At 48.7% G+C, this 14,658-nt stretch overlaps 1 protein-coding gene across 1 annotated transcript in view; it reads right to left on the reverse strand.

The window, feature by feature from the left end:
• LOC142859212 (lactase/phlorizin hydrolase-like) overlaps positions 1–14,658 on the reverse strand; it is a 50,387-nt gene that overhangs the window by 13,229 nt on the left and 22,500 nt on the right. The window contains exons 8-13 of the mRNA XM_075989556.1: positions 11,835–13,391; positions 9,870–10,138; positions 7,126–7,416; positions 6,219–6,417; positions 3,776–3,978; positions 1,665–1,774 (exon numbers count right to left, since the gene is read on the reverse strand). Of these exons, the coding sequence (XP_075845671.1) occupies positions 1,665–1,774; positions 3,776–3,978; positions 6,219–6,417; positions 7,126–7,416; positions 9,870–10,138; positions 11,835–13,391 (2,629 nt within the window). The remainder of the gene's footprint in view (positions 1–1,664; positions 1,775–3,775; positions 3,979–6,218; positions 6,418–7,125; positions 7,417–9,869; positions 10,139–11,834; positions 13,392–14,658) is intronic.

Here is a 14,658-nt window from a genome sequence, read left to right on the forward strand (position 1 = left end):
CCCCTCAATGGAAGAATGGATGAAGAAAGTGTGGAATATCTACACATTAGAGTACTACGCTGCGGTAAAAAACAATGACTTCTCGAATTTTGCATGCAAATGGATGGAAATAGAAAACACTATTCTGAGTGAGGTATCCCAGACCCAAAAAGATGAATATGGGATGTACTCACTCATAATTGGTTTCTAGCCATAAATAAGGGTCACGGAGTCTACAATTGGTGATCCTAAAGAAGCTAAGTAAGAAGGTGAACCAAAGGAAAAACATATAGTTACCCTCTTGGCTATGGGAAGTAGACAAAATTGCCGGGGAGAAAATTGGGATCTTGGGGGTGGGGTGGGATGGGGGTAAGGGGAGATGGGGAGAGAAAAGGGAGAAGGGGAGGATGAGGGGAACTTGGGGAAAAAGGAGGATTGGGATAAAGGAAGGTTGGATAGGGGAGCACGGAAGCACAATTCTTAGTTAAGGGAGCCACCTTAGGGTTGGCAAGAGACTTGAACCTAGAGGGGCTCCCAGGAGCCCAAGCCGAGGTCCCCAGTTAGTTCCTTGGGCAGCTGAGGATAGGGAACCTGAAATGACCCTAGCCTATAGCAATACTGATGAATATCTTGCATATCATCATAGAACCTTCATCTGGTGATGGATGTTGATAGAGACAGAGACCCACACTGGAGCACTGGACTGAGCTCCCAAGGTCCCAATGAGGAGCAGAAGGAGGGAGAACATGAGCAAAGAAGTCGGGACCACGAGGGGTGCACCCACCCACTGAGACAGTGGAGCTGATCTACTGGGAGCTCACCAAGGCCAGCTGGACTGTGACTGAAAAAGCATGGGTTAAAACTGGACTCTCTGAACATGGCGAACAATGAGGGCTGATGAGAAGCCAAGGACAATGGCACGGGGTTTTGAGCCTACGAAATGTGCTGGCTTTGTGGGAGCCTAGCCAGTTTGGATGTTCACCTTCCTAGATATGGACAGAGGGGGGAGGACCTAGGACTTACCACAGGGCAGGGAACCCTGACTGCTCTTTGGACTGGAGAGGGAGGGGGAGAGGAGTGGGAGGAGGGGGAAAAGGGTGGGAGGAGGGGGAGGGAAATGGGAGGCTGGGAGGAGGTGGAAACTTGTTTTTTTTCTTTCTTTTCTCAATGAAAAAAATAAATAAAAATAAAAAAAAATTGTTTCTCCTACAAAATGTTTTGAATGTGTTCCCCTCATCCAACTCCACCCAGAATCTTCCCACCTCCCTGCTCAACCAAATTTATGTTTACTTCTCTCTCTTTCAAAGACAAAAAACAAAACAAAACAAAACAAACAAAAACCCCACTCATAGATCAGAGGCCCACTACTCTCATCAGAAAAGTATCTTATGCAGGAGATGGGATTTAATGGAAAGCCACAACTGGAAAAAGCACAGAGTGGGAGACTCTGTGCTAAATGGGTGCTTCCTCAAACCCACCCTCCCTCCCCTTGAGAACTATGTGCAGAAGAGGAGATGCAGAAGATTGTAAGAGTCAGAGGCAATGGGTAACCCTAAGTGTCTTCCTGAGTTTTACAGATGCTATCACATGCCATCTTCATAGCAAGGATGCCAGTTCTAGGCACGGTGCCCTTCCTGGCACTGACACACACACCGCTCACTCACCGCTGAGGATACAGCACTGACCTCGATTTGCTGAGGCCCGCCGCCAGGCTCCTTTCAAGGATCCGTGTCTTCATCACCTCCGGGTAATCTCCGTTTTTGAAGATGGGGTGTGCAAACCAGCCTCCCATGAACTGTGTGGGGTAAATCACTGTTGAAACTGACATGGGAGGGAGGCATCTCACCTCTCCCGGGCACCAGCAGGCTAGGGGAGGCTGTACCACCGGGGTCACTCTCTCCCTCCTGTCAGGGGTCTTCACTGAACATGACTGTTTCCTGCTGGCATCTGCTTACTATACTATAGACTTCCAGGGCTGTATAAGCACATCCTTGTTCTGAGAATTAGAAAACAGGGGCACTCGAGTTCCTCAGAATTTAAGGAACTCTTGGCACCCAGAGGTGATGGCTACAGCTACTGTAGGCAAAGCAGGAGGTTATAGTGGAGGATATTAGCATCAAGTCAGTGCTGCATCCAGTGAGGCCTACATGTGACCAAGGTCTCACTGTAGCACAGGCATGCCTCAAACTTGCTGTGTAGCCAAGGATGCCCGTGCTTCAGTCTCCAAAGTGCTAGGCTCACAGGCACGCGTCACCACCACCAGGCTCATGCAGAGCTGAGGACAGAATCTCAGGCTCCATGCATGCTAAGCAAGCACTCAACCAATGAGTTTCCTCCCCAGCACTGTACAATTTGCCTAAATTATCATCATCATTAGCTGTGGAGGTGGCGTTGGTGAAGGTGGAGGTGGCAGCAGCAGCTGTGGTGTGCACATCTGTGTGTATGAGGTGGAGTGGGGGTGGTGCCATGGGGGACAAATGAAGGTCAGAAGACAACTCTGTGGAGTCTCTTCTCTTCATCTTTCCTTCTTTTTAAATTTATTTGTATTTTATGTCCATTGGTGTTTGCCTGCATGTATGTCTGTGTGATGGTTTCAGATCCCCAAGAACAGGAGTTACAGACACTTGTGAGCTGTCATGTGGTTGCTCGGGATTGATCCCAGGTCCTCTGGAAGAGCAGACAGTGTTCTTAATTGATGAGTCATTTCTCCAGACTACAGAACTTATATTTCTGGGTGGTGGTGGCACACATCTGTAATCCCAGTACTCTGGAGGCAGAGGCAGGTGGATCTCTGTAAGTTTGAGGCCAATCAGGTGTACAGAGTGAGTTCAGGACAGGTCCCAAAGCTATATAGAAAAATCCTTTCTTGAAAAACCAAACAAAAAAAGATCTGATTTTTTTTCCCCCAGACTTTTTTAAATGACTATGAGTGCTCAGTCTGCTGTATTTCTTTGTGTGAGAAGAGGGCAACAGATCCCACTATGGAAGGTTGCAAGGCACCATGCAGTTCCTGGGAATTGGACGTAGGACTTAATGCTCTTAACTGCTAAGCCATCTCTCCAGCCACATCTCCTTCATATTTACATGGGTTCTGAAGATAGAATTTATGTCACCAAATTTGGATTGGCAAGCACTTTCAGCCACCAAGCCATCTGGCTAACACACCGGCAATTTTTTTAAGACGTAAAACTCAGTCACTTGCTGGAGAGAAGGTTCAATTTTCAATGAAAGTTGCTGATCTCCAGAGGACTCAAATTTGGTGCCCAGTAGCCTGGTCATGTGACTCACAACCATTCCCGGAAATCTGATGCCATTTTCTGACCTCCACAGGCTCCTGCACTCACGGGCACACATGCATACACAGAATTAAAAGTAAAATAAATCAGGAGGTGGTGGCACACACCTTTAATTCTGGCACTAGGGAGTAAGAGGCAGGAAGATCTCTGTGAATTCCAGGTTAGCCTGGTCTACAAATTAAGTTCCAGGACAGTCAGGGCCACACACAGAAACCCTGAATCCAAAAACTAAATTGATAATAATAATAATAATAATATCTTTAAAAAACACCCAGTCTCTTGAAACTCATCCCTTTTGTCTGAGAAGGAAATAGCTATTTCTCAGAAGAAAAACTTGAAGAACAGAACAGTTAGTTGATCATTTCCCCTCAGGATCACAAAATCAAGTAAGAACAAAACTGGCTTAGATCTAAACCTTCGATTTCTGGTCTCCATCTATTTCTTTCAGAGCACAGTGGGAGAGAAGATGGCCAAGAAGAGATGGTACCCAGAGGACACACCTGGACATTCCTCCTGGCAGCCTCCACGTCCTCCTGCTTGGAGGGATCCCTGGGCTCAGCCCAGTCACTGCTGATGGTGATGGAAATCACGCCTCCCTGGCTGGCACGGTACTTATCATTGTAGAGATGCCAAGCCTCAGCGTGAGCCTTTATTAGGTTGTGGCCAACAGTGTATGGAGCCGTGCCAGGCCTGAAGGAGATTCCTGGAAACACACACAGGATGTCAGCAGAAAACACCATCCTCCCTGTGTATGGCAGGAGGGATTTGACACCTGGGAGACAGGCACTCTAATCCCACATCTCCTTCCTACTGGATGGCAGACAGTAGTCAGCCTCATAGTGCCTTTCCCAGGAGAACAGGCAGCAAAGAGTGCTTGTAAGAAGGGAATGGATTGTGGGCAGCAGCCAGCAGCACTCTGGCTGAGAGAAGACATTGAACTATGTTGGCTTATGTCCCCACCTCTGGTGGGACTTCTACTGTGACGTATGCTCAGTTGACATCCTAGAGGTCTAGGAAACCACTGTGAGGTCAGGACTGGAGGACACACACAATGGCGACAATAACCACATCATGAGAACAAGTGCTCAAATCAAAGTGCCAACTAAGAGCCACAAAAGATGCATCTATCTGTGATTTGAGAAATACCTCCCCATCCATTTCAGTTTAGTGTGTGTGTGTGTATGTGTGTGCAGGACCATATGTGTGCAGGAGAATGTGTGTGTCTGTGTGTGTGCAGGAGCATGTGTGTGCGTGCAGGAGCATGTGTGCGCAGGAGCATGTGTGTGTGCAGGATGATGTGTGTGTGCAGGAACATGTGTGTGCATGAGCGTGTGTGTGCAGGAGCATGTGTGTGCAGGAGCATGTGTGTGTGGGCAGGAGCGTGTATGTGCAGCAGCGTGTGTATGCAGGAGCACGTGTGTGCAGTAGCATGTGTGTGCAGGAACATGTGTGTGCATGAGCGTGTGTGTGCAGGAGCATGTGTGTGTGTGCAGGAGCGTGTGTGTGCAGCAGCGTGTGTATGCAGGAGCATGTGTGTGTGCAGGAGCGTGTGTGTGCAGGAGCATATATGTGCAGGAGCATGTGTGTGTGTGCAGGAGCGTGTGTGTGCAGCAGCGTGTGTGTGCAGGAGCATGTGTGTGTGCAGGAGCATGTGTGTGTGCAGGAGCATGTGTGTGTGCAGGAGCATGTGTGTGTGCAGGAGCATGTGTGTGCAGGAGCACGTATGTATGCAGGAGCATATATGTGCAGGAGCATGTGTGTGCAGGAGCATGTGTGTGCAGGAGCATGTGTGTGCAGGAGCGTATGTGTGCAGGAGCATGTGTGTGTGCAGGAGCATGTGTGTGCAGGAGCATGTGTGTGCAGGAGCATGTGTGTGCAGGAGCACGTGTGTATGCAGGAGCATGTGTGTGTGCAGGAGCATGTGTGTATGCAGGAGCATGTGTGTGTGCAGGAGCATGTGTGTGCAGGAGCATGTGTGTGCAGGAGCATGTGTGTGCAGGAGCATGTGTATGTGCAGGAGCATGTGTGTGCAGGAGCATGTGTGTGCAGGAGCATGTGTGTGTGCAGGAGTGTGTGTGTGCAGGAGTGTGTGTGTGCAGGAGTGTGTGTGTGCAGGAGCATGTGTGTGTGCAGGAGCACGTATGTATGCAGGAGCGTGTGTGTGCAGGAGCATGTGTGTGTGCAGGAGCACGTATGTATGCAGGAGCGTGTGTGTGTAGGAGCATGTGTGTGCAGGAGCATGTGTGTGCAGGAGCATGTGTGTGTGTAGGAGCATGTGTATGCAGGAGCATGTGTGTGCAGGAGCATGTGTGTGCAGGAGCGTGTGTGTGCAGGAGCGTGTGTGTGCAGGAGCATGTGTGTGCAGGAGCATGTGTGTGCTAGAGTATGTGTGTGTGCAGGAGCATGTGTGTGCAGGAGCGTGTGTGTGCAGGAGCATGTGTGTGCAGGAGCGTGTGTGTGCAGGAGCATGTGTGTGCTAGAGTATGTGTGTGTGCAGGAGCATGTGTGTGCAGGAGCGTGTGTGTGCAGGAGCATGTGCTGACATGTGTGACTGTAGGTGGAGGCCAGAGGACAGCCTCAGGTATCATTCACAGAGAGACCACCTACTTCTCTGTGACAGGTTCACTTGTGGACCTAAACTAGGGTAGACTGAGGGACATGGGAGCCCCAGAGGGTCACCTGACTCTGCCTTCCCAGGGCTAGGGTTACAATGTGTCACTTTACCAGGTGTTTGTATGTTTGTTTGTTTCTTTTGGGTTTTGCATGAGTTCTGGAGAGAGAACTCAGACCCCCAGACCTGCATGGTAAGCACTTTAGAGCTGAGCCTGTGGAGGTAGGGAATACAACACACTGCCTGTCAGTGACTTCTCATGACATCTGGATCCCAGGGCTTCACTGTCCTACAAATGTCATGATCCAAACATTTAGACCTATGGTCTTTACCTGGAGCAGACACCCCACTGCCATAGCCATGGGCAGCAATGACGTAGGGCTCATTCAGTGTGATCCAAAACTTCACCTTGTCCCCCAGCCTCTGGAAGAGCACATCTGCATACTCCTTAAACAGCTGCACAATTGTCTCATTCTCCCAGCCCCCAATGTCTTGCAGTGCTTGGGGCAGGTCCCAGTGGTACATGGTCACCTGCGGGGAAGCCAGAACAATGTTCTATCCACCATCTCTCAGGAAGCCAACAACATGAGACATGCAAGGACAATGACAAGGAGAGGTTTGGGGAGTTCTGAACTTTCTCCACTACAGGGAAGAAAACATTTCATTCTCTAACTCTGTACCATGTGAATCTATGGACAATTCAAAACCCAAGTTACAAAACCATTTAGGTGCCTGGGTGATGGCACACCAGGTGCCTGCCACCAAACCTAATGATGTAGGTTCACCCCGAGGACCCACAAGGGAGAAGGAAAGCGGTCACTCCTATAAAGATTTTCTCTGATACACACACACATCTTTTCTAGGGGTTGGCAATATAACTCAGTTGATAGTGTACTTGCCTCGAAGTCATGAAGCCTTGGACTCCAATCAGCAACACATATGCCGCATAGTGGTGCTTACCTGTAAACCTAGCACTCATGAGGTGAAGTAGACCAAACAGAGTTCAAGAAAATCTTCAGCTATATAAGGAGTAAGAGGTCTGCTGGGATATAGGAGACCTTGTCTCAAACAAAATAAGTAAATAAATAAATAAGACCCTATCTGAAAAATAAATAGATATGAGCATGAAGAAGCACACCTTAAAAATATATAGAGTATATGAGTAAGATAAAATCCCAGCACTTGTTTGTATATTGAATGGAGTCCTCCTGACCCACTACCTCCAGGGACCACCCTCACCTGTGGTGTGATGCCAGCAGCTAGCAGTGCATCTATTAATCGAACATAGTAGTTGAGGCCTGCTTCATTGATGAACCTGGTGGTTCCGTCTGGGAGGACTCGAGGCCAGGAGATGGAGAACCGGTAGTGGGACACACCCAGGTTCTGAAGGGCCACCACGTCCTCATCAATCTTGTGGTAACTGTCGCAGGTCACATCTCCATTGTCATTATTTCCAATCCTCAGTGGTGTGTGGGAAAATGTGTCCCAAATACTGAGTCCTTTGCCATCAGCTCTCCAGGCGCCTTCGATCTTAGATGACAAGAGGTAGTCTAAGCCACTGACCAAATACATTCCCTTCTGCAGCTCCCTGGGGAGCCTTCTCTGCACACCCTGCACCCAGTTACTAAAGTTGCCCTGCACACATGGCGACATCACACTGCACTCTGCTCCCATGCTGGTTTCCCATATCACCATGCAGTATAGGCATGTGTGTGTGTGTGTGTGTGTGCATGCCTGAGTGCATGCGTGTGTGTGCACTCGCATACGCGCCCATGCACATGAACGAGAGACAAAAACAGAGAGCCTCACATAGCCTAGGCTGACTTTGAACTCTCATGTAACAAAGGAACTGAGTACTCTACTGAGTCACATCCCCAGTTCCAAGAATGGGTATCACATTTTAGTTTACCAATTAATGCTGGCAGGGGGGCCTGGCATATGGTGGGTACTCACCAAAGGTGCTGAGTGACCAATATCACATCCGATACTACCTTAACTACAGGCAAGCCTACTGCAAGGATACTGGTGTGGAGAAAGTATTTGTAGTTCAGATGTACATGGCTGTTTCTATGCCTTTCTCCTCCTCCTCCTCTCTAACTCCCTTCCAATAAGACTTTGAAGAATGCCCGTCTGTGGTGGTCAGTGGGTAGATAAGTACCACATCTGTAATTCACTTTCGAACATTTCAACACATATGGTGGGACAGCAAATATGGTGTCACTGCTGAGATGGTGTTGGCATTCTAACGAATAATGCACATCCAGTGCTGGCTGAGAGAGGGCGGAGTGGAGCCAGGAGGAAACCGCCATAGGAACCACGTGTGTGGAGGTGGAAGAGGCCAGGACCAAAGGGACTAGCCTGGAGAAAGGAGATGCAAATATGGAAAATGAAAGGGCTAGCATTTCCCTATAGATTTGAATTGGAAACATGGATATGAACTCACGGCTTTAAATATACAAACTGTAGAGCTGGGGGATATGGCTAAGTTAGATGAGGCATTGATTGCCATGCATGAGGCCCTGGGCTCCATCCCCAGCACTGCATATGCTGAGAGTATTTAGGCACGCTGGTAAACCTGGGATTTTAACAGTAGAGGCAGGAGGATCAGAAGTTCAATATCATCCTTGGCTACAGAGTGAGTTGGTTTACACAAGACTCCGTCTCCTGTATACTGAATTAAGAAATGCCAAGTGGGGAGGCTGAAGGGTAAAATGACAGAAATGTATGTGTGGGAACATCCACGTGCTGTGCAGTTCTGACTACTGAGAGGACCTACAAGTTGTGACACTCCAGGGGCAGTCAGGACACCAGAGGACAATTGTTGGCTGCTGTGTAAAACAGCTGGGTCTCACCAGAGAAATGGCCTCTAACAGCTGGGGAGGAAGAGTAACAGAGTAGCCCACTGTGCACGAAGGGATAGAAAGTCAGACTGGGGTGAGACTCAACTGGTTGAGGCTTGTCTAGGATGCGTGGACCCCAGGCTATCCCATGCCAGCACTGAGAAACCAGGCCTGGCGCTGCACACCTGTAACCCCAGCATTCGAGGAAATGGAGGCAGAATGGTCAAGAATCCAAGAATATGGGCTGCTCAGCAAATTCAAGGCCAGCCTGAACTGTATGAGACCCTGTCACGAAAAAATATTTGAAATAGTGGAGGAGGAAGAGAAGAAGATGAAGAAGAAGAAAGGCCCATGCCCGCTGAAGAGTGACCATACCTGCACTGTCCTTGCCCTCTCTCATCTTTCCTCTTCCTGAGGAAAGGGAATCACAGACCATATGTTCTGTGTTCACCTCCTTGTAGTGACTTCAGTAGCAGACCCGGGTCAGAGCATCAGAAAATGCCCGGATTGACTGCTGGGCCAGTTAGGTCATCTGCCTGCACAGATGGAGCCTCCAGGGAGATTACGTGTTTGCATGTTCTTCCTGAACCTTCTGTCATGGCTCTACCTGATCCATCTGCTCCTGCAAATGTCCATCTCAGTCCTTGACAAGATCTACAGACACCTAGAAAACAAATGTCTGACCAATCTATAAAGAAGCTTCTAGACTGAATTAACTAAGGAAAGAAAAATCACCATTAATGTGGGCAATTACCGTTCAGTGGCTGGAGTCTACCAAATAAAACCGAGAAAGTGAACTGAGCACCTGAATCCACGTCTCTCTACTTCCTGACTGAAGATGTCATGTGACCAGCTGCCTCACCTGGCTACTGTCAGGAATTTTGCTCAGCCTTAAACTGTGAACCTAAATTAACCCTTCCCTCCATAAGTGGCCTGTGTCAGGTACCTCACCACAGCTACTAGACAAGGAACAAGACAACCTTACCCACAGGGATCTCACTGACTTTGGGGTCTGAGCACCTGGATCCTCACTGGTCTGCGCAGGTTCACTAGCGGCTCTGGCTTGTGTGCCTCCAGTCCTGTGCACACGCTTGGCGCCCAGCAGCCAGTAGAAAAGTGAGCTCATGGCTCCACACTCCTCACCTGATAGGCAGCAGAAGCCGCACTCCAGATGAAGCCCTTGGGGAACTCTCCATACAAAAACTCGTCCTCCTTGGCCAGGGGCATGCCATTGTTGGTAATGACCTCTGTGTAGTAGCTGGCCGAGGCTCTTGCTGTTCGAGGCCTGGTCACATTGTCAAAGTCAACATGATACAGCCCAAACTTGACCGAGTAGCCTGACAGCCACTCGAAGTTGTCCATCAGCGACCAGGCAGAATACCCTCGAAGGTCTACACCATCCAGCCTGTAGGCTAGGAAATGCCAAAGAGAGCAGAAGAAAGCTTTAGCCAGTAGGAAGGGCTCTGGAGAAGCCAGTCCTGTGCTGGTACTGGACTCCAGTCTATGTCCCTAAACCATGTAAGTCTTCAGTCACATGGTTCTTGACAGAGGAACATGTCACCTCACCACTCGTACTTTTTGCTTTTTCTTTGTTTTTGTGTTTCTTTGTTTGTTTGAGACAGGGTTTCTCTCTGTAACAGCCCTTGATGTCCTGGAACTTGGTTTGTAAACAGGCTGGCATTAAACTCACAGAGATCCACCTGTCTCTGTCTCCCTACTGCTGGGATTAAAGGCGTGTGCCACCACCACCACTTTTCACTCTTACTCTTCCTGGCCTCAGTGACCTTACAGCAAGTGTTGTTTGTTAAGGTAAAGGGATAAGCCTCAAATTCAAGAGCCTCAGCCAACGTAGCTAGTAAGCACACAAGTGTGATATAATTTGAAATATTGTGAGACTGGATCCCAGGTAGCACAGGCTGGTCTTGCACTACCAAGAATAAACTTGGATTTTTTTATGCTCCTCCTGCCCCTAGTGTTCCAGTGTGGGATTGCAGGCTGCACCTTGTCCATCTAGGGCTGGGAGTGGAGACTGGGGCTGTGTATTCTGGGCAAGCAGTTTACTAACTGAGCCTCATCCCCTGATCTAGAAGTGGAAACTTTACCTTTTTTTATTTTTTATTTTTTTTATTGAAAAAAAATTTCCGCCTCCTCCCAGCCTCCCGCTCCTCTTCTCCTCCCCCCACTCCTCTGGCCCATCCACCACTCCAGGGCAGGAAACTTTACCTTTTAATGTAAATCTCTGTGTGTATGAGTGAGCAAGTGTGTGTGTGGAACTAGAACACAACCTCAGACGTCAAGTCTTGAACTTCACTCTCTTTTACAAAGCCTCTCATTTGATCTGGAGCTCTGCAAGTGGGCTAGGCTTGCCCGCCAGAGAGCCCCAAGAGTGCACCTTTCTGCTTCCTTGGCACAGAGATTAAAAAATGAACCAAGTCTGACGTTTCCCTAAAAATTGAACTCTGGTCCCTAGGCTTGCAAGACAAACACTTTACTAACTGAGCCACATCCCTGGCACTAGACGTGGGAACTTGACCTTTTTATTTATTTATTTTTGTGTCTGCATATGTGTGTATAATGTATGTGTGTGAATGTGTATGTGGACGCATGTATGTGTGTATGTATGTGTGTGAGTGTGTGAATACTGTACATGGTGTTTCTGTGTGAAAGTATGTATGTGCATATGTATATGTATCTGTGTGTATGTATGTGTGTGTGAATGAGAATGTGGAAGGGGAATAACCCAACTTACAATGTCATTTTTGGGACTTCACCACTTTTCTTTTTCAGAGTCTCTCATTTGATATGGAGCTCACCACGTGGGCTAGGCTTGCCCGCCAGAGAGTCCCAAGAATGCACCTTTCTCTTTCCTCAGCACAGAGATTACAAATTAACAAGTCTGATAATTCCCTGGAAATTGAACTCTGGTCCCTAGGCTTGCAAGACAAACACTTTACTAACTGAGCCCTGGCACAAACCCAAAAGAGAGATGTTCAGAGTGCCTGACGAAGCATGGGACATATGACAGATGGAGGACAGGAAAACTGGACACAAAAGAGGCATAGGACAAGAAGAATGGAGGTTTCGTGAGAGGAGCTGGGCCTCATGTACCTTTCAGAGCCTCGTTGATATAGGTTTTGTGGTAGAATATCCTTTGTGTGTCGTCTAGCGTGGGGCTGTTCAGCCCATGTCCATTCTCCGTGATGTAAATGGGAATGTTGCCATACTCTTCCTTGATCCAGTTCAGCAGCCTCCGCATCCCCCAGGGCACGGCTGAGAACATTGACGGGGAGGTCAACGAAGAATCCATATCGCTGACCGTCAGCTCGCGGTCATCATCATAGTTGGGTGGGTTCAGCCTTGGGGTGCTGTGCTGCACAAACACGGACGAGTACGTGTTGAGACAGAAGACGTCAGCCGTGCCCCTGATGTACGCCTTCTCCTCCTCTGTGAAGCTGGGCAGGCGGGAGCCCGCCAGGTGCTGCAGTTCACTCCTGTTCCCCACATTCCATTTCATGACATCTGGATAGTCCCCGTTTCTAAAAATGGGGTGGGCAAACCAGCCCAGGGAAAACTGCAGCATCCGGTCGGCAGCTTCCACATCTCTTAGGACTCCTGGGTCTTTGGGTTCCACCCAGTGAGTGTTGAGGTTCAGTGAGATGACCCCCTTCTGTTCCTGCCTGTATTTCTCATCATAAGTATGGTAGACTCTAGCATGAGCCTTGATGAGTGTGTGGCTGACCCTGTAAGGTGCCCAGCCAGGGTCCTGCACATTTGGGGGAAACACCTCTGAACCATAGCCAAACAGCGACACATACAAGGGCTCATTAAAGGTCATCCAGAACTTGACTCTGTCACCAAAGGTCTTAAAACAGAAGTCAGCATAGCTGTTGAACAAATCAATCAAGGAAGAGTTCTCCCAACCTCCAATATCCTGGAGGGCCTGGGGCAGGTCCCAGTGAAACAGTGTCACCATGGGGAAGATGTTGCTCTGCAGCAAGCCGTCAATCAGCCTGTTGTAATAATCGACACCTTGCTTGTTGACAGAACTGTTAGTTCCTGTTGGGAAAATCCGAGGCCAGGAGATAGAGAACCTATAGGCCTTGACCTTCAGGGCGCGAAGAATGTTCAGGTCGTCATCCAGTTTGTTATAGCTGTCACAGGCTATGTCTGCGGTGGCATTGTCTTTCACGGTGTTCCCTGGACTGTGGGTGAAGCTGTCCCAGATGCTGGGTCCTTTGCCGTCAGCATCCCAACCTCCTTCGATTTGATAGGCCGAGGAGGACACGCCCCACAGGAAGTCATCTCTGAATGTGCCATGATAGAACAAGTCTCTCTCAAACTTGGGCTGGTTGGAGAACTTCTCCCACACGATTTTAGCCTGGGAGGGCACCTCAGATGGGGAGTTGTAGAAGGTTGTGGCTCTGGAGGAAAAGTCTGCTTTCATAGGCACTGGGGTTCTTCTCAGCTCCTTGGCAGGGAAACCATTCTTTTCAATGATGCCAGTGAAGAAGTGGGCAGATCTCCTGGCAGTTCTTGGCCTGCTGCTGTCACTAAAGTTGACATGGTACAGCCCGAACCTCTGGCTGTACCCTGGGGGTCCTTCAAAGCCATCAATGAGGGAACGAGCAATGTATGCACGGACATCCACCAAATCCTCCTTGACAGCTGTAAAGAGAAAACAAAGTCAGCCCTGTGTGAGTGCGTGCATGCGTATGTGTGTGTTTGTGTGTGTGAGAGAAAGAGAGAGAGAGAGAGAGAGAGAGAGAGAGAGAGAGAGAGAGAGAGAGAGAGAGAGAGAATGCATGGGAAAACCAGAAGACAACCTCATTTGTTGTTCCTTAGGATGCCATCCGCCTTAGTTTCCCTGGGGTTTTCCCTGCATTGTACCTGTGTACCACATGGGTGCAGTGTATACAGAGGTCAAAAGAGGGCATTAGGTGTCATGAGACTAGATTTCTAGAGGGGTGTGGACTATATCTGTGCTGGGACTTGATCTCATGTTCCCCGGAAAAGAAGCCTATAGTGTGAAGTTTTTACTCTTTTGTCTTGGGGGGTAGGGGCACTGACAAGCTGAAATGAATCACACATGAGGGTTATACTTAGTTATGAATGCCCAGCCTTGGCTTGTTGGTAGCCAGCTTTTCATAAGTTACCTCAAATACCTTTTTCATCTGGGCGTTTTCCAGTGCTTACTTCCGTATGTCTTCTTTTCCTCTGGAGCTGGCTGTGCTGCTGGGTCGCTGGAGCCTTGTGCCCTCCTCTCTTTGTTCTATGGCTTCTTGCTCTCATTCTTCCTCATTTCCCCTTCTATTTATTCTCTCTGCCTGTCAGCCCCGCCTATCCTTGCTCCTGCTGCCCAGTTGGCCATTCAGCTCTTCATAGGACAATCAGTACTTTAGACAGGCAAAGAATCACAGCTTCACAGAGTTAAACAAATGCAGCATACACAAAAGTCCTATGCCTTAAAATAGCATTTCTGAACATTGCCAGTGCTCTTACCCACTGAGCCATTTCTCCAGCTGCTATCCCCCACCCCAACCCTAGCCTGACTCCATACACATTACAAAAATAATAACAAAGTGGCCCAGGCTGACTTCAAACTCTGTGTAGCTGAGGATAAACACGAACTCCTGATCCCACGGCCTCCACCTCCTGAGCACTGGTGTCACAGGGACACACTCCCTAGTTGACACGGTGCTGGGGATGGAACCCACGACTGTCAGATGCTAGGAAAACACTACCAAATAAGCTACATCCCGGGCCTATTTAATTGTTTTTAAGACAAGTTCTCATGAAGTATTCCAGGATGACTTTGAATTCTTAATCTCCTGTCTTTGATTCCAGCTGCTGGGGATAAAGGAATGCACCACCACGCCTAGCGACACGTGTCCCTAATAGGAAAGATCACACGAAGATGGAGGCATAGACTGGC

Source organism: Microtus pennsylvanicus, chromosome 10, assembly GCF_037038515.1.
Source record: "Microtus pennsylvanicus isolate mMicPen1 chromosome 10, mMicPen1.hap1, whole genome shotgun sequence".
NCBI classification, from domain to species: Eukaryota; Metazoa; Chordata; class Mammalia; order Rodentia; family Cricetidae; genus Microtus; species Microtus pennsylvanicus.